General features: G+C 50.7%; 1 protein-coding gene across 6 annotated transcripts in view; it reads left to right on the top strand.

Annotated features, from left to right (window-relative positions):
- The window catches only part of RAP1GAP2 (RAP1 GTPase activating protein 2), a 210,913-nt gene that overhangs the window by 26,079 nt on the left and 167,339 nt on the right, over positions 1-17,495 (top strand). For 3 of the 6 annotated variants that reach the window (XM_036906110.2, XM_036906109.2, XM_036906113.2), the window contains one exon: positions 10,257-10,292. The exons of 2 other annotated variants lie outside the window; for them this stretch is intronic. In XM_036906110.2, the coding sequence (XP_036762005.1) occupies positions 10,257-10,292 (36 nt within the window). Of the gene's footprint in view, positions 1-6,501; positions 6,635-10,256; positions 10,293-17,495 lie in introns of those variants that run through there. One more of the 6 variants, XM_036906112.2, reaches the window with a different exon arrangement.

The following is a 17,495-nucleotide window of genomic DNA, read 5'->3' as shown; positions in this document are numbered from 1 at the left end:
TACCACATTTGTCTCTTTATTATTATTATTTTTAATAAAATGCTGAAGTGGTAGGTAGATACAAGATAAAGGTAGAAAACATAGTTTAGTGTTGTAAGAGAGTAAATGTAGATGATCAGGTGTGTGCCTGTAGACTATGTGTTAATCCACGCTAGACAAGGGCAATAAAACATCCACGTATGCAGAAGATTTCTCTCAGAACAGGGGGGGTGAGGTTCTAAGCCTCACCTCTGTTGATCCCCAATTTCTCACCTGATGGCCCCCCTGCGACTGTGCCTGTCTTAGGTTGTTCCTCCCTTGAGGAATCTTACCCGTCTCTGGCTAACCAGTCATCTTCCGGGGCCATACAGGGAAATGTTAAGTTGGTAAGTGAGAGAGAAGCCTTATTGTTTGAAATGGTTAGCTTTTTATTTCTTTGCATATTTATGCCCTGTAGCTTCTATGCCCAGCATTTGTCTTGAGGTATCTTTACCACTTGGAAGAATTATGATACTCGGTAAATTTGATATGAGGCATGAATTCTATTTAAGGGTGAGCTGTCTTTTTTTTTAAGTTGCATTTTTGGGATATCATCATATGGTAACACATATAAATTCTACTTCATTCTTTTGAATGGCTACCTAGTATTCCATTGTATGCTTCCTCCACAATAAAGTCAAATAATGGTGATTTAGGTTATTTTTTGTATTTGCTGTTAGAAACAATGATATAATTATCATCTGTGCATAGATCTTGTCAACTTATATGAGTTTATAAAGGCTTACATTTCTAAGAGGTTTTGTTATTTTAAAAATTTGGTCTAATTGTTGGCACAAAGGGTATGTGCACTTAAAATTTGATAGACCTTTTCAAACATCTACACACTAATGGTGGGTATACCTGTTTCCTTATATCCTCACACCATTATCAAGATCTTTTTTTTTTTATCTTACCTTTACTATCTGATGGGTAAAAGTTGATACCTTCCTATTACTTAAAGTTTTCTAAAATCATGACACATCTCGTAGCTTCTTTAGTGTACAGCCATGACCTGCCAGCAGTTCTCTTGGGAGGCTGGCATTACTGAGCAGATCAAAATAAACTGTGCAATCGTATGTGGGGGTCCTGTTCTTAGAGCCCAGTTTTTGCAAGTACTCTTGGGATTTTTTTTTTTTTGTCATCATCTTGCATTTCAGAACTTGTGCAATGGGAAATGCAGTCGAGCCCTTGAGATAGTAGACGTGGGGAAGGGATCAGTGCACTGTAAATCTCAGTGCAGGTGTTAGGTGCCATTTTATCTCTATCCCAGTGTGTGGATTTCTAACCGGTATGGGTTTGCTGGCTCTGAATGGCACTGTGCCCTATATTCCTGGAGATCAGTGTCCTCTGCCATAACTCTTTGGCCTCACCTGACTTATAAAGGAAGCAGAGGCTAACCCAGCTTTGCCTTTGAGGAAGGGTCATCTGAAGCCCTAATAAACCATGTGACCTGCTCATGGCAATTCAGTGGTGGAGCTAAGAGGAGAGCGGAGTCCCACAGTGTCAGTACTGGTGCCAGGTCGCGCTATCTGGAGTTGGAGAGGATCTAGGCTGAACGATCTAGTGTCTCCTTCTTGAGGGGCATCTGTTTCCTGGGCTTCCTTTACCTGCCTCATCCCCATGCCTGGGAAAGGAGCACGTCTTTTCTTCCAGGTCCCACTGGTGGCTGTAAGGACAGAGCTCACCCAGCAGAGGAAACCACACTGTCTCTTCCTTCCCTCCTGTCCTCAGGGCCTGCAGACATGATAGAGGGGCAGCTGTCAGGGGCCTGGGCTGCCTGTCCTCCTCTGATCCCAGTCAGCTTTCTCAGCTCCAATTCCTCAAAAACCCAGTGAGTTGAGTTGGGTGGGTTCTCTGGAGCTCTGTCCTGGGACTGGGGCTCTGGCTGGGACTTGCGCCCTCAGCTGAGCTAGAACAGCCTCAGGCCTCCACCAGGGAAGCCAGGGCCTTGTGACTTGGGGAACCAAAGTGTGGTCTGTGGAAGGGGCCAGGACATCCTCAGGAGAGAAGGAGGCTGTCTGGCCAAGCGTTGAAACGATTTGGGCATTTGCTCTGTCCCACTCCGTCGTTGTTCTTTCCCATCTGTTGAGCTGAGCTTTGCTTTCAAGGCCTTAGTTTTCCCGACTGTAAAATGGTCATGGCATGAGTTGTGCCTTTCTGTAGGTTCCAGAGTCAGTGGGGCAGGTTTGATCTGGTGATCAGAACCTACTGACACAGATCATTGTACAAAACAGTGACTGAGAACTTGGGCTCTAGAGTCTGACCTTGCTCTGCTGCCATCATGCTGGGTAAATTTTGTCAAGTTCTTTAACCTCTCTGTGCCTCAGTGTTCCCATCTGTAAAATGGGGATAATAGTGGTACCACCGCAGAGGCAGTTCTGAGATTGGAATGAGCTAAGCAGCTAGGTTGGCTCTGGCCCTTTGTAAACTCACAGGTTCAGAAATTGCTGCTCCTTGCTGCCCTGTCCCCCTGGCTTCTCCTCGTCTCCCTCTGATGGTCGGCAGTCTGAGTCAGCCGGGGTCTGGGAGGAAGCTGGGCTGTGTTTGGTGGGGGCAGGAGGGCTGGGCCTCCACAGTGCTTCTCTTTTCTCTTGAATCACAATCCTTGCCTGAGAGCCATGGACCCAGTGCTGCCGAACCCCACACAGAAGAGGAACCGAGGGGTCAGAGAGGAAGCAACAGGAAGCTGAGCAGGACCGAGGGAGGAGGCAGAAGCATACCGAGAATGATTATAACAGCTGCCATAATGGGGTGGGAGCTCTGTGCTGATGCTTATGTTCATTTGTGATCTTGTGAGGGTGGTGCTGCAGCCACCCCATTCCACAGAGGAGGAAACCGAGGCCTGGAGAGGCTGAGTGACTTGTTGGAGGTCCCACAGCTCCACAGCCTGGGGGAGTGGGTGCTGGACAGAGTGGCAGAGCCTCTAGAGTGGCTCTCATCACCCTCCAGAGCTTACAGAGAGAAATTAGAAGCCATCTGGAGCCTCCCTTCTCTCTGTCCAGGCCCTCTGGGGACAAGGAGGGCACAGGGTCCCAGTCCCAGTGGCTTTGAGGAAGTCCAGGGTGCCATGAGTTCTGTGCCCCCCTCTGCTGTTGCAGCCGGGCCATTTGCACTCCTTGGCCAGCTGTCTGAATCCCACGGCTCTGTGTCTTCTTTGGCTACTAAGCAAGGAGCCAGAACCAGGTGGGAGAATCCAGCCTCAGGGTGACAGCCCCTGAGGCCTTGAAGTGCTCCTCCCTGCCTGGTCTCTGAGCCATTATGCTGACCTTCAGTTGCTTGGGCCCAGGCCTGCAGCCCTCCTGGGTCTGCAAACACTTGGCCCAGGTGGCCTCCCACCTGGGAGTTTACCTGGCTGTCTCCATAGACTATGAAGGCTGGCATAATGGTGCTGCGTGAGCATTTTGCAGCTGTGTCTTCTCCTAGAGTATGTTGACCGACACTGTGTACACACATGGTCATATGTATGTACAGATAAGAATAGAAAAGACTGGCAGTCAGAAGTGCCTAAGTTTGGTGTGACTGTAACCCCACCTCTTTATCTGACACATGAAAGCACGTGAAATGATGTGCTCCAATGAAAGCTCACCATGAACTCTCTAGCTGATAAACACATAATTTGCAAAGGGGATTTTGTTATTGTAACCCACATGACTCATGAGCCCAAGCTGTGAGCTGCATCTGGCTCGAGCAGGCGCTCTCTGCACCCAGGGGGTGCTTGGCCTGGAGTAGGGGTCGCTGTCAGTGGGGGAGCAGGCTGAGTGGCCAAGGGGCTGTTTTCGCCTTCTCTCTTTCGCTCATCAAACTGTTTACCTTACCCCGGAAGACGGCTGGTTAACCAGAGACGGGTAAGATTCCTCAAGGGAGGAACAACCTAAGACAGGCACAGTCGCAGGGGGGCCATCAGGTGAGAAATTGGGGATCAACAGAGGTGAGGCTTAGAACCTCACTCCCCCTGTTTTGAGAGAGATCTTCTGCATCCGTGGATGTTTTGTTGCCCTTGTCTAGCTTGGATTAATACTTAGTCTATAGGCACAGACCTGATCATCTACATTTGCCCTCTTACAGCACTAAATTATGTTTTCTACCTTTATCTTGCATCTACCTACCACTTCAGCATTTCATTAAAAAAAAAAAATAAGGGAGAAATGTGGGATTCACATATAAATCAAGTATAAAAGTCAAATGAATAATCATATCTGACTTGATTGTTTATAGTTCATGATGTGTGATCAAAACCAAAAGTTTCTGTGATATGACTGCCCTTGCACTGTTCACCATGTAAGAACTTATTCACTATGTAAGAACTTGTTCACCATGTAAGAACTTGTTCGTTATGCTTCAGAAGATTGGAGACTGTTGAGAATTAGGCTTGGGGTTGATTAATGATTGTGCATTGAGTCCCCTATACAGAATTTTATTGTTGTTAACAACCATTTGATCAATAAATATGAGAGATGCCCTCTCAAAAAAAAAAAAAAGCCAAAAAAAACCAACTGTTTACCTTAGTTGGGACATCCTCCATGAAGAGAGATAAATCCTACTTATTGGCTTTAGGAACAAAAGGACATCTTCCATCTCTTATATACCGAGGGGGAGGTCTGTCTTCCAGGACCGCTGCCTGCAGGGGCACAGATGCTGTCTCAGAGCCTCCTTATTCCCATTGCGGTCTTTGCCCCTGCCTTCCCTCTAGGTTGGCAACATTTCCCTGTGCTCTCCACATCCCCAGGCTTCTATCCTGTGGTTCAGCAGCCCTGGGGAGGATGGGGGGAAGCGTTCTAGAAATGAGTCCCATTGGTTTCTCTTGGGTCCCCTGCGCACTCCTGCGTCCAGGAGGGTGGATGCCCTGGCTGGCCAGGCCTGGCCAGGTGCTGCCCTGGGTGGATGGAGCCAGAGTGTTTTGCTCAGAGTGAGGCCAAATAAATGCAGAGCAGGCAGGAAGCAAAGTGTCCATGGTACCTACTGAGCACCTTGTGGGGGTGGGGTGGGCGCAGGGTGGGTGAGATCTGGGTGTGAAATGGATGTCCAGTAGGAAGCCGGCAGTCTGATGCAATCCCCTAGGGTGAACTGCACAATCCTTCCCTTCTTGGTGAAGGTGGGGTGGATGGTGTGTCCTGAATGGAGGACCTCCAGCCTTCTGCTGAGAGGCCAGCTGCCTTGGAGGAAAGGACCCTGTACTCACCAGCCCCTAGACCTGAATCGGGCCAGGACCTTGAAGCTGCTCCTGCAGCCCACCCAGGGTGCCACCAGAGGTCCCTGAGCATTGTTCCTGCTGCAGAGGAGTCAAGCAAATAGAAAAGCCTGTCGTCTTTGTCTACCACTGAGGGGGTGGCCCTCTGGCACTGCAGCACAGATAATGACTCTCACAGTGGCAGCGGGGCCCCAAACAGGAAGTTGCAGAGAGGGTGGGCCAGCAGGAGAGGCCATAGCAGCCTAATTTCCCTTCCACTACTGCCTGGGTGCAGGGCCAGGGCCTATGCTCTCATACCCTGGTCTGTTGTGGCACATGTGCCACACCCCTCTAAGGGCTGTCATTAACGCCTACTGTATATTTGACAGGGTCATTGGTGCTTGCAGAGATGAGGGCTAGCCTTTAATTCCTGGAAGGGGACAAATTCACACACAGGTGCCACCCTCTCACCTCCACCACTGCCAGCATCAAGTGTGGTATTGCTGACCTCTGTCTAGATGCTGGAGGGGGTCTGTGCCTGCATATGTGTGTGTGTGCATCCTGTAGGCATGTGTGCGATCTGAGTGTGTGCCTGAGTTTGTGCACAAGTATGCTGATGTGGGAGCCCATGTGTCTAAGTCCATGTGTGAACAGGTGTTTGTCCGGGGGGTTGTATGTATATGAGATGTATGTGCAGGTGTCTCTGTCAATGTCTGTGTGAACCTGCACCTGAGTGAGCAATACCTGTGCACCTGTGTGGGTGGGTATCTGATGACACATGTGTGAGCATGCATGTCCTATGTGTACCTGTGGACCCTGTGTGTACAGATTTACACATGTGCCTGTGACCACATGGGTGCATGTGTATTCATGTCCACATGCATGCAGGTGTCATTGCATGTGTGGGGCTGGTTTATCTGTCATGTGCTGAGCCAAGCTGGAGCAGGAAGGCAAAGCCCCATCTCGGGCAGCACTAGGGAGTGAGTGTGAGGGGCCGGGTCTGCCGGGCTCCTGGACCCTTCCAACCAGGTCTTTCTGTCCCTTTCAGGCACAACTGTGGGAATCTTGAGGCCTTCTTTGGGTTCCGGGAAGCCAGGGTTGCATGGGGCTGTGCTGCCAACTTGGGCTGTGGTGCAATCTGCCAGCTGAGCCCCTTCCGGAGCTGCGGGTTCCTCTGGGTGTGGGGAAGCTGTCCTCTGCGACCTCCCCTGCCTGTCTTGGTGCCTTTTGGAGGGCAGGACACACCTCCCAACCGTGCGACTTCACCCACAGGAAGCCTGGTTGGGGGGGGTTGCCACTCTGGGTACTCCGCCCTACACCAGTGGCCCACTGACCCTGCTGCACCACAGCGCTTTGCCAGCAGCCTTGGGGACATTGCTGGGACCCTGGGCCCAGTGGCTACACCATGTTTGGCAGGAAACGCAGTGTCTCCTTTGGGGGCTTTGGATGGTAGGTGACAGATGGCAGGGTGGTTGAGGGATGGGAGTGTGAGCTGTGGCTGCCTGTGGGAGCAGAGGGCTCAGGTTGTGCTTGTGACACGGCTCAGGAGGGGGGCACTTTCAGATGCTGGGGCAGATCGAGGTGGACGATCCTTGTGGGGCCATCAGATACTATAAGCTTTTCCTCTCTGTCTCTTGAGCACAATCTTCTAGGGAATCGAAGGTTGCAGCTGGAGCCGGTGAACGTGTGCCAGTGTGACTGGTTGAACGTGTGTGTCTGCGTCCAGTGCTCCCATACACGCGTAGGCACTTCTGGGATGACTGTGAATGTGTGTGTCTGCAACTGCCAGCCTGTGTGGCTGTGCGATGTGTGCCTGACTGGGGGGTGTGCCTATGCATGTGACCTCATGTGCACTCTGTGTTTCTGAGCAGACGCTAGCCTGTGCCGCTCGCCCTTCGTACCTGTGCGTGCATGTGTGTGTTCCTGTCGGTGCCGCTTTTGTGACTTCGGGCCCACTGGACCTTGGCTGCCTCCTCTCTGCAGGGTGCGAACTGGGTGGTGGGGGCAGGCCTGTCTCCAGAGGTCCCACCCCAGGCAGCCAATCCCAGCTCTGTAGTAGCTGAGTCTATGTTCCGGCCTCTTGCCTGCCCTCAGGGCCACCTTTTGCCACTAAGCTTCCTTCTGGGATAAGGGAGAGGTCCTTTCCCCAGGGGGCCAGGAAGTGGGGAGACTGAGGTCAGAGACTTGTCTTTAGTTGCCAGCTGCTGGTAGCTTCTCCTCCTTTGTGGAACGGGGTCTAGTGGTTTTCTTTATCGGTTTCCTTTCAGCTTCTGGGCCTGGGGCATGTCAGAGGAAAGGTTCCCACTGCTGCAGGGAGGGCGGAAGGGGGTGTCCTGGTGTGGAAGCTGGTGGGCTCATGTGGGGGTGCAGGAGGCAAGGGGGAGAGGGAGGGAGGCACAGAAGGCTGTGTGGAGGTCCTCTGCTCTGCTGGCTAATTACTCCCTCCCACAGAAGTGTAGCTTTTGATTTGCTTTTCTTCCTCTTTGAAAGCACTTTGCCATCCATCCTCTGGCAGGAGGGATTATGGGTATGCCATGATTTACAGATGAGGACAGTGAGGATGAGGCGTTGCCAGGGGAGCCACAGCGCTGCTTGGGACTGGCCCACAGGCCCTTCCTGCTGCCAGGGCCAAGGGGCTGCTGTCCTGTCCTGAGAGTGGGGTCTGGGTTTGACTCACCTAGTCTGCGTCCCAGTCAGGGAGAAGCACGTGGGCTGGGCTGGGATTCCTGCAGGGCAGGGCCCAGGCAATGAGATGGTGTCCAGGGAGGTGTGGAGCAGATGGGTGAACTGTGCTTGGCACATTGTATGTGCTCAGTAGATGCTTACAGAATGACCACATGAGTTGTTGCCTACAGCACGCATTTGGCTGGGAGTTCATTGAGTTTGAAGGGATGGCAGGGCTTCCTGATGGGGTTGGAGGCTCATGGTGAGGATCATCTGGAATGGCTGTCAGCTGGGAGGGGGTATCACCGTTGGTTGGGGACTAAATTGTAAGAACCTAGAGCCCTGGTCCATTCCAGACAGTGAACAGAATCTCCGGGGGAGGTATTTTAAAAGTTGGATGCTTGAGTGAATAACTACTAGCATCAGGGGTAGACAAAGCCATGAGAGTGAATGGCTGGGGCAGAAGAGGAAAGAGAGAGAAGGTGCCAGGGAGAACCTAGGGACTGTGCCTTCCTGTGCGGGACAGGCCTGGGTCCTAGATGCTGCCCCATTTCCTTCTCAGCCCTGCCAAGGCCCCAGGTCCCACCCTTTTGGAGCCACACCCCAGCGTGGGAACCCTGTGCACAGGCTGGTGGGTAGGTGTGGGTGTGGGTGCTGGGACAGGGGCTGCTGTGACCAGGAGTGCCAATGGGTGGCATGGTGGTTGGGTGGAGGGCACTGTGCCAGGAGTCCCGGCTCTAGTGCCGGCTCCACCTTAACTCACTGGGAATCTCAGATGGGACACTTCCCTCTCTGGGTCACAGTTTCCCTATGCATGAATTTCTGCTTTACCCACAACAAAGGGATGTTGTAAGGATTAAAAGAGGTTCCTTGAGAAAATATAAAGCGTCAGGGCTTAGTGTTGGGGGTACAGTTGAGTTGTCCTGGGTTACAGGTATTACAGCCAAATGTGGGGATCTGACTTCTGGGTCCAACCTCCCCCCATCTAATGGGTTGAATGGGAGAGGAGGGTCTGCATTCCAAAGGGGGTTGAGGTCCAGCAAAACCCTTGGTAACCAGCTGTGGAAGCCCCAAGGAAGGGGCCCAGGAAGTGTGTGGGGAAGAAGCGGGGAGGGCCCTGGGCCAGGAGCCTTGGGTGTGGCTTGTTTCGCTGTTGGGAGCTGAGGTCAGAGGTGCTGGAAGGCTACTCAGAGTGAGAGGGTCCTACCCCCAGCTCGAGGGCTTGGTGCTGGTTTGTGACTGCTGGGGCAGCTCTGACTGCTCCCCACGTGGCCCCTGATACCACTCCCAGCCCCCTCAGTCCCTCTAGCCGTGTGTATGGGAAGCTTGTGGCAGAGCTGAACTGGCTGGACAGGGGGGCTGAATGACCTTCCCAGGGCTTCAAGCATCCTAGAGGTGGTGGTGATTTTGGCACTAATGGTGATGATGATGGGGGGGGGGATGGTGACACTGATGCTGATGGTGACACTCAGGGTGATGGACATGGGGTAGTGGTGACCTGAGGGTGATGGTGACACAGGGATGGTGATGATACTGATGCTGATAGTGACTGGTGGTGGTGACACCAATAGTAAGGTGACACTGGTGTTGATGCTGGTGGTTGTGACTCCTAAACAAGAGGAGACACCGACAGGGGGACTCTCACCCACTTTTCTGTCTCTGGAGAGAGGAAGGGGCCTCTTTACCAGCCATATGGGCTGGCATATGCAGAGGGTAAAAATAGAAGCTGAGCAGCCCTCCTTGCCTTCCAGCGAGGGTGGGCGCAGGCTGGCAGAGGAGCTGGCTGCTGGGACAGTCTGCAGAGATGGTCTTCCCTGCTCTGAGCCCCTGTGCCTAACCGAGCCCACCTGCCCATGCACCCGGAGCCTGCTGTCGGGTTCTGTCCCAGGAGTGGGGTCTGCCTCCTTGGGATGGGACTGGCCGCTCCCAGAACAGGAGTGTCTCTGATGCTGAGGATGCTAAGCGTGCTGGCATTTTCCAAAGCAGAAGCCCAGGAAATACTGATGTGTTGAATGTCCAGCCACCAGTGACTGAGGAACCTGGGTTGCACAGTCCTCTGGTGGAGGAGGGGTAATGAAGGGAGAGACTGCGTGCAAAGTACTTAAGATCTCTGGGTCTGGACTCAGATACCTGGATTTAGACGGGGCCGGTGATTTTACCTGTCTGAGCCTCAGTTTCCTTATCTCTAAAATGGGAAGGATAATAGTACCCATCTCCTAGGATTATGTGTGGCTCTAGCCCTCTCTGAGCTCATCGTCCTTCCTTCCTGGGCTGGAGGAGAACTGTCCCCTGCAGGGTGCTGCTGGTCTAGTGGGCTAGGCAAGCCAGGGACCTCTTCCCTGTGGATGCTAGCTGGGAGACTCTTCAGCTCTGGCACTGATTGAAGCCCTTGTTTTTCTCTCGGCAGGATTGACAAGACCATGCTCACGAGCCTGAAGGTCAAGTAAGTGGCCACTTCCTTTTATATAGAGGTCAGAGATGGCAGCAGACTGGAGCTCCCCTGGGGGAGCTCATTTCCAGCCAGGGTGTGGGAAACGTGAGTGGGGCTGTTGTATTTGCTAGATTCCCCATCTTGGTCTGGGAGGGGGGCTTCTGGATTGGAGGAGGCTGGACAAGACTCTTGATTCCTGGGGCATCTGGGGAAAAGGCCGATAGTGGAATGGAAGCAGCAGGCCTCAGAATGGTGGGAATGTGTATAGTTGTATAGTGGTGTCTTTTGGCTACAACTTAGGGATGTAAGAAAGATAACTGTTTTCTATCACCTTAATTTTTATGTGAAGCCCTAGTCCCATTAGGCTGTTTTCTGACATTCCTACCCCTGAAAAATTGTGCCACATAGTTCTACGACTCATAAAACACCCCAGAGTGTATGTATGCAGTCAGTTGACAATCGAGTCATCTGTTACAACACATATGTGATCCTGATCAGCCTGGCTCTGGGGATCTCTGAAGCTTCCAATACCAGATTTGGGGTCTGGGGACTGTCCGTCTTGGTTTACCATGTGTCTGCTCATTCGCCTGGGAAGCAATGAGCAGGCCCACCAGTCTCCTAGAAACTCGGACTGCTCTTCCCCCACCACCTTGTTCCTTTTCTCTCCATGTTTCTGGCCAAACCATTTTGTTTGCATCCTGATCCTCTTTCCCCCTTGAGACTTAAATAAGTCAACTTTATACACATCTTCCACCTTAGAGTATGAATACTGACCAACCACCTGCTTCAATTGTGTGACTTGAAAAGGAGGACATTCTGGGAGGAAAAAATAGCATTGATCACTAGCTTGAAATATTATCTTGCCACATATGAATTAGTTCATGCATGAGAAACTCCTCCAATGAGTACCCCTTTCCTGGGGTAGCGCCCCCTGCTTATAACTCCTCCATCTCAGCTAAAACGTTTCCCAAGCTGACCCTCCTCTGCTGAGCCATTCAGTGGCCAGCCCTGAGTATTAGCCTTCGGTGCAGGTTCCTGGGCAAAACAGCCAGTCTTGAGAGTTGACATATAAGTGGGTCAAAAAATAAGAGGCTCCCTACTCTGCTTTGCTTTGCTCAGAAGGGTGAGGGTGGACAGGTAGCAGAGTCGGGGTGGATGGTTTTCAGTCTCTGTAGAGTTGACACCAGGGGTGCAGTAGGAGCAGTCTTTGAAGACTGCCTGGAGGAGGTACCTTCTAAAGCAGCTCTTAAAGATGGGGCAGGACAGTGGGTCCCCCTGTGCCTATGCTGGTTAGCAGGGAGTGTCAGTACAGCCGAGTGCTCCAGGCAAGTCACTCTGGGTCAAAGACACTTAACTTCTCTGGATGGAAGTTTCCATATCCTCTGTCCAATGAGCGCAACAATGTACTAGACTTCCTGTCAGCATGCTGAATGATGCTAGGTGTAAAGCAGAGTTACTAAGGGGTGTAAAGTGGTAGGAGTGTTTCTTTTGGTGCTGTCTTGGGACATCTAGTTCAATTTCACAAGCATATATTGAGGGCCTGTTTGTTTTAACTGGTCAAGATATATGTGACCTGGAAGGGAACTAATTACAAGGTGGTATGAAGGACCGGAGATGTGGGTCAGTGTTGAGTCTGGGACCTTAGCAGGGTCTCTGGGTATCTGGGGGACAGTCTGAGAGTGTAGGCCCTGGGGAGGTGGTGTAGGACTGTGCTGTTATGTGTGTTTGGTTAAGATTATTTTGATTGCAAGAAACCCAGTGTAATCTGGTTAAGCACAAAATGGAGTTTATGGAAAAAATCCCAGAGTGCCTCAGGGAACTCCAGGGGAGAAGGTGGAGCTACAGTTGAGGAGAGGTTGAACAAACCATCCCCATCAAAAATCCCAGCTACTTTCTTTGCACAAATTGATAAACTGATCCTAAAATTCATACAGAAATTCAAGGATAATCTTGAAAAAGAACAGAGTTAGAAGACTACTTCCTGATTTCAAAATTTGCCACAAAACTACAGTAATCAAGACAGTTTGGTACTGGCATAAGGATAGATATAGATCAATGGAGTAGAATTCAGAGTCCAGAAATAAACCTTCACATTTATGGTCAATTAATTTCCAACAAGTGTTGAAAATCATGACAATTCAATAGAAAAAACAGTCTTTCCACAATGTGCTGGGACAACAGATACAAAAGAATGAAATTGAACCCTTCTCTTACATTGATTACAAAAATTAACTCAAAATGGATCAAAAACCTAAATGTGAGAGCTAAAAGTATAAAACTCTTAGAAGAAAACTTAGATGAAAACCATTGTGATCTTAGATAAGGCAGTGGTTTCTTAGATATGACACTGAAAGTACAAGCATTAAAAAGCAGCTGATAAATTGGACTTCATCAGCACTGAAAACTTTAAAGTTTTTAAATTAAAAAGTTTTTAAAGTTAAAAAGGACACATCATTAATAAAGTGAAAGACAACCCACAGAATGGGAGAAATATTTGCAAATCACATATCTGGTAAGGGACTCATCTCTAAAATATATAATGAACTCTTAACGACTCAGCAATACAAGACAAGGAACACAATTAAAAGTTGGCCAAAGGATCTGAACAGACATTTTTCTAAAGAAGATACGTAAATGGACAATAAGCGCATGAAAAGATATTCAGTGCCCTAGCCATCAGGGAAATGCACATCAAAACCACAGTGAGATACCACTTCACACCCACTAAAATGACTATAATCAAAAAGTCAGATAATGACTAATGTTGGTGAGGATGTGGAGCAATTGGAACCCTCATACCCTGTTTTCTGGGGATGTAAAATGGTGCAGCTGCTTTGGAAAAGAATCTGGCAGTTTCTCCAAAGGTTAAACATAGTTACCATATACCAGCAATTCCTTCATTAAGTATATATGCTAGAGAAATGAAAATATATGTCCATATGGAAACATACAAGAATATTCATAACAGCATTATTAATAATAGCTCAAAGTGGAAACAACCAAAATGTCCATCAACCGCTCAATGGATAAACAGAATGTAACCTATCCATACAATGCCATCTTATTTGGCCATGAAGATGAGTGAAGTACTGACATGAGTTACAACATAGAACCTTGAAAACATTATGCTAAGGGAAAGTCACAAAACCCCAAATATGCAAATAAGCGATATCCATAGAGATTGCTTGGAATGAGCAAATTCATAGAGACAGAAAATAGATTCATGGTTTTCTAGAGTTGGGAGGTTGTTAGGGGGAATAATGGGAGTGAACTAAAGGATATGTGCTTGTTTTTGGGCTGATGAAAATGTTCTGAAACTAGATGGGGTAATGGTTATACAACCTTGTGAACATGATAAAAACCATTGAACCAATAAAGCCGTCAAAAAAGAGAGAATCTCTGGCCCAGGTTGGGCCAGTTGTGTACCCATAAAATATGGCTCCTGTGGCCACTTCTCTATGTGGGAGGGGTTCTCAAGAGGGAAGGTGGATTGTGGGCTGGCAGACACCATAAGAGGTTGTATCTAGCTACGCCCACTACCCTGGGACTAAGAGGGAGATGGATACCCTTTCCCCTGCCCCTCCACCTCTCCCCATTGACAGCACCTAATACGGAGTTCTGCCCAGATGCCCAGCTGTGGCTCTGCTCACTGCCAGGTCCATTAGGTAGCCAGATGCTCAAGCTGGGGCTCTCCAGACACCAAGATAAGCTTCTTTATGCCTCTGCTGGGTGAGACATCTGTCTTTGTACTGGTGCAGCCCATTGGCTTCTCTGCTGAGCCCAGATACCCCTGGGCTCCTCCCCCAGGACCCGGTGTCCTTGACAAGAAGACAGCCATGTACCTCCTGGAGTCTGGAGCTGTCTCTGGACCATGCAGCTCTGAAGGCGGGGGTTATGGCCACTGAACTTACTTTGGGCTAATTTTTCATTGTAGTTTTTCTGAGGTTTCACAAACTCCTCAAGTTTCACAGCTACCATTACTCTGTGCATTTTACAGATGAGAAAATGGAGGCTCAGAAAGGTTAGGAAACTTGGTCACAGTCATCAGCGAGTAAGTCGTGAAGTTGGGATTCAAATCCAGGTCTTACTTCGTGGATGGTTCCATCCGGGCTGGAGCTGAATAGCTCTTGGCACCCACCCTGCCCTGCTTTCCCACTCTTACCCCCATGCACTTGGGGGCCTTGTACATAGAGAGTCTGTGTCTTGAGTCTTGGCCACAAAATGCACCTCTGCCTCCACAGCACTGAGGCTGAGGGCCAGTCCCCTGCTGGAGGCTCAGGTTGAATGGTATCTGTGGTGCCTGAGTGATGGGGACCCTCAGAAGTATGGGGCATGGGGGCAGGGAGCCACACAGGGACACTGGAGAGCAGGGCAGTGGCAGTATATGCAGGAGAAAGAGTTGGGAGGACCAGGTTTTAGTCTCAGACGAGCAAATGGGCAAATGATTAACTTCTCTGAGCCCTAGTTTCCCCATCAGTAAAATGGGAGGGTTGGACTAGTGTCTAACCTGCCGTCTTGTAGCTTTGATGTTCTAGGAGTTTGCCTTCATGACTTGTCCTCTTGTATTTCCCCCAGGATCTGGATGATGATGGGTGCTTGCTGTTGAATAAGTGAATACATGCATGCATGCGTGAATATCTTTGAAAGCAGGGGCTCTGCACATTTTATCTCTGGCTCCCTTGGATGGAACACCATGCCTGGTGCAGTGCAGGTTGTCAGTCTATATTTTCTGAGTGAATCAATCATGGTCCATCATGGCTAGCCCATCACATGTGGGTGGGGGGTGGAGAGAAAGAGGCAGTGTCAGCTGGTGTGCTACACCCTCCAGCCTGCTCTGGGGCCGCGTGGGGTAAGGGTCCTGTCTGCGGTAGTTGAGCTGTAGTCAGACTAGATTCCTCCAGAGAAGAGCCCAGGCTGGCAGGACCGGTGCCTGAATGATGGGGTTTGCTCAAGGAGGTGCCCAAAGCAGCATCCAGAGGGTGAGGACTGAGCTGGGAGCCTCAGTCCTCTCTCCTTTTGCTTCCCCCTGTCCTCCTCCCAGAGACCCCTGTCTTCTTTGCTGAGGAAAGAGCTGTGTGTTCGTGTGTGTCTGTCATCTGCACAGGCTGGTAAGCCGTGCTCGGCCCTCCAAGATGGTCATCATCACAGGGACTGGCCGTAGTGGGACACGGTGGGCTTGGGAATGGCTCCCTGCAGCCGGTCTCCACTGCCTGGGGTATAGTATCATGCACATTCCTGATGATGGGAAAATCTAGAACCTGTTGTCTTGTAGGAAAAAGAGTCCAACTTTTTAGCTGATGGTCCCAGCTCTTGGTCACTAGGACTGGCTTCTCTGAGTAGAGAGAAAGCACGTGATGGAGCCTAGAGGTGACTATGTCCTCTTATTTCTTCCTCAGGAGAGGGAGGAATAGGGCCTGGAGGAGCCCAAGCTCCCAGCAGCCTGTCTAGGGGCAGCATTTCAGCTGTCCTGTGGTTTGTCCAAAAGATGCCACGAAGCCACCTCTAATCTAGGTGTCAGATTTCACCAGCTATCAAAATCCTGTTAGAGGTGAGGTGGCTGCACAGGGTAGGGGCAGATAGAGTGTGTGTCTTCCCTTGGCCTCGGGGGTCCCTGATGGCAGTTGCTGGAGCCGTTGACCATGCAGGATGGGGGCTTGCTACATCTGGAAAGCTCAATTTCTTGCTATGTCGTAGTCTTTTTAAATGTAGGGCTTCCATCCCCGTTCTGTGAGAATTACACACAAAATCTAGATGATTACCTATACTCTCTCAGCGGTGTTAGCAAGGCCACATTCTCATTTCATGGGGAAAGAGCAGAGTCAGGGCCCAGTCTCTGCCTCCAGAAACCCCACCCCTCCTATAGTCTGCCCCTTGATTCCAATTTAATGGCTTTTTTCATGCATTGGTTGAGGGCCATGATCACCAATTCATTTGCCCATCTCCCACCAGGTATTTACTGTGGATTGCAAGAATCCTTCAGGCACCACAAAGATGTTCTAGAACCTTCTGGGGCTGCCCCGGCTTAGTCAACTGCTCTCTTCCACACCTAGGGCATCTACTGAGAGTGTGCTCATGTTGTCAGGGTTGGGGAGCTTTATGTTTTGGTGGGTGGTTAGAAGGTGGAGCCGTTCAGTTCATATTTACTGGGTGCCTGCATTCCAAGCCCAGTGCTAGGCCTGGGGCTGGAGCGGAAATAAAGGTGAATAAGACAGTCTCTGCTCACTCAGGAAAGCGTCCAGCCCTGTGGGGGGCAGACACCCAGACAGTTGCAGAGGATCATGACAAGTGCTAACAGAGGTGTCCTTAGAGAGGGTGGAGGGGGCTTGCTGGAAACGTGGACTGTCTGCAGGGGGAATACTCCCCCTCACCACCCAGGAGAGGCACAGGGTGGGAGGCACCTGGGTGCCATCACTACGACTGGATGGAAAACAGGTGGCAATGCAGGGACAGGCTGGGCCACATCTGGGAGACTAGGACAGCTGCATGGGGGCTGGGACTGCTTCTCTGGGTGACTGGAAACCATTGAAGACTTCTAAACTAGGGAGTAATGTGGCCATGTTTGGGTCAGAGGGCTCCCTGTTGGCCCTCCGCTGACTCCTTGGAGAGGTCGGAGGCCAGGGCAGGGGCAGTGGGGCTGGGGAGATGGACAGATTGGAGACTGTCATGGAGGTGGACTTCCCAGCCCTGTTGGTTTGGATGTGGGAGGAGAGGGCAAGGGAGCGGTTAAGGTGGAGACTCAAGTTTCTGGGCAAGCCCTTGGGTGGATGTTGGTCCTATGTATGGAGATGAGGGAGGGAGAAACACTCTGAATATCCAGTCTCCACTCTGCCTGTCTCCTCTGCCCTCCAGAGTGGCGGCTTAGATCCTGACCCTTATGACTACTCCCCCAAAGGAGGCGACAGAGGAGAGGAGCATGTCCAGTGGTGCAGGAGATGGTCTAGGGCCTGGAAACAGGCCAAGCAGGTGCGCTCCCAGTGGGCACTGGCTGCTGCTGCCCCTGTAACTGACAGCTGACACCCGCCCAGCAGGCATGCAGGGAACCCACTTTCAGACACATTCCAGGTGGGGTCGAGGGGAATGTCCCCGTTTCTGTCTCTAGTATCAGGCCCTGGTTCATCGATTTCTTCAGGATGGGCCCTGAGCCTGAGAACAGTGTTGGCATGTGTGGGTGTGTGTGTATGCTTCCCGTGCAGGTGGACATGAGCTTTGAGGGCC

The sequence above is a fragment of the Manis pentadactyla genome, chromosome 4, assembly GCF_030020395.1.
Source record: "Manis pentadactyla isolate mManPen7 chromosome 4, mManPen7.hap1, whole genome shotgun sequence".
In the NCBI taxonomy this organism is placed as follows: domain Eukaryota; kingdom Metazoa; phylum Chordata; class Mammalia; order Pholidota; family Manidae; genus Manis; species Manis pentadactyla.
This window is presented reverse-complemented; position numbering and strand designations above follow the sequence as displayed.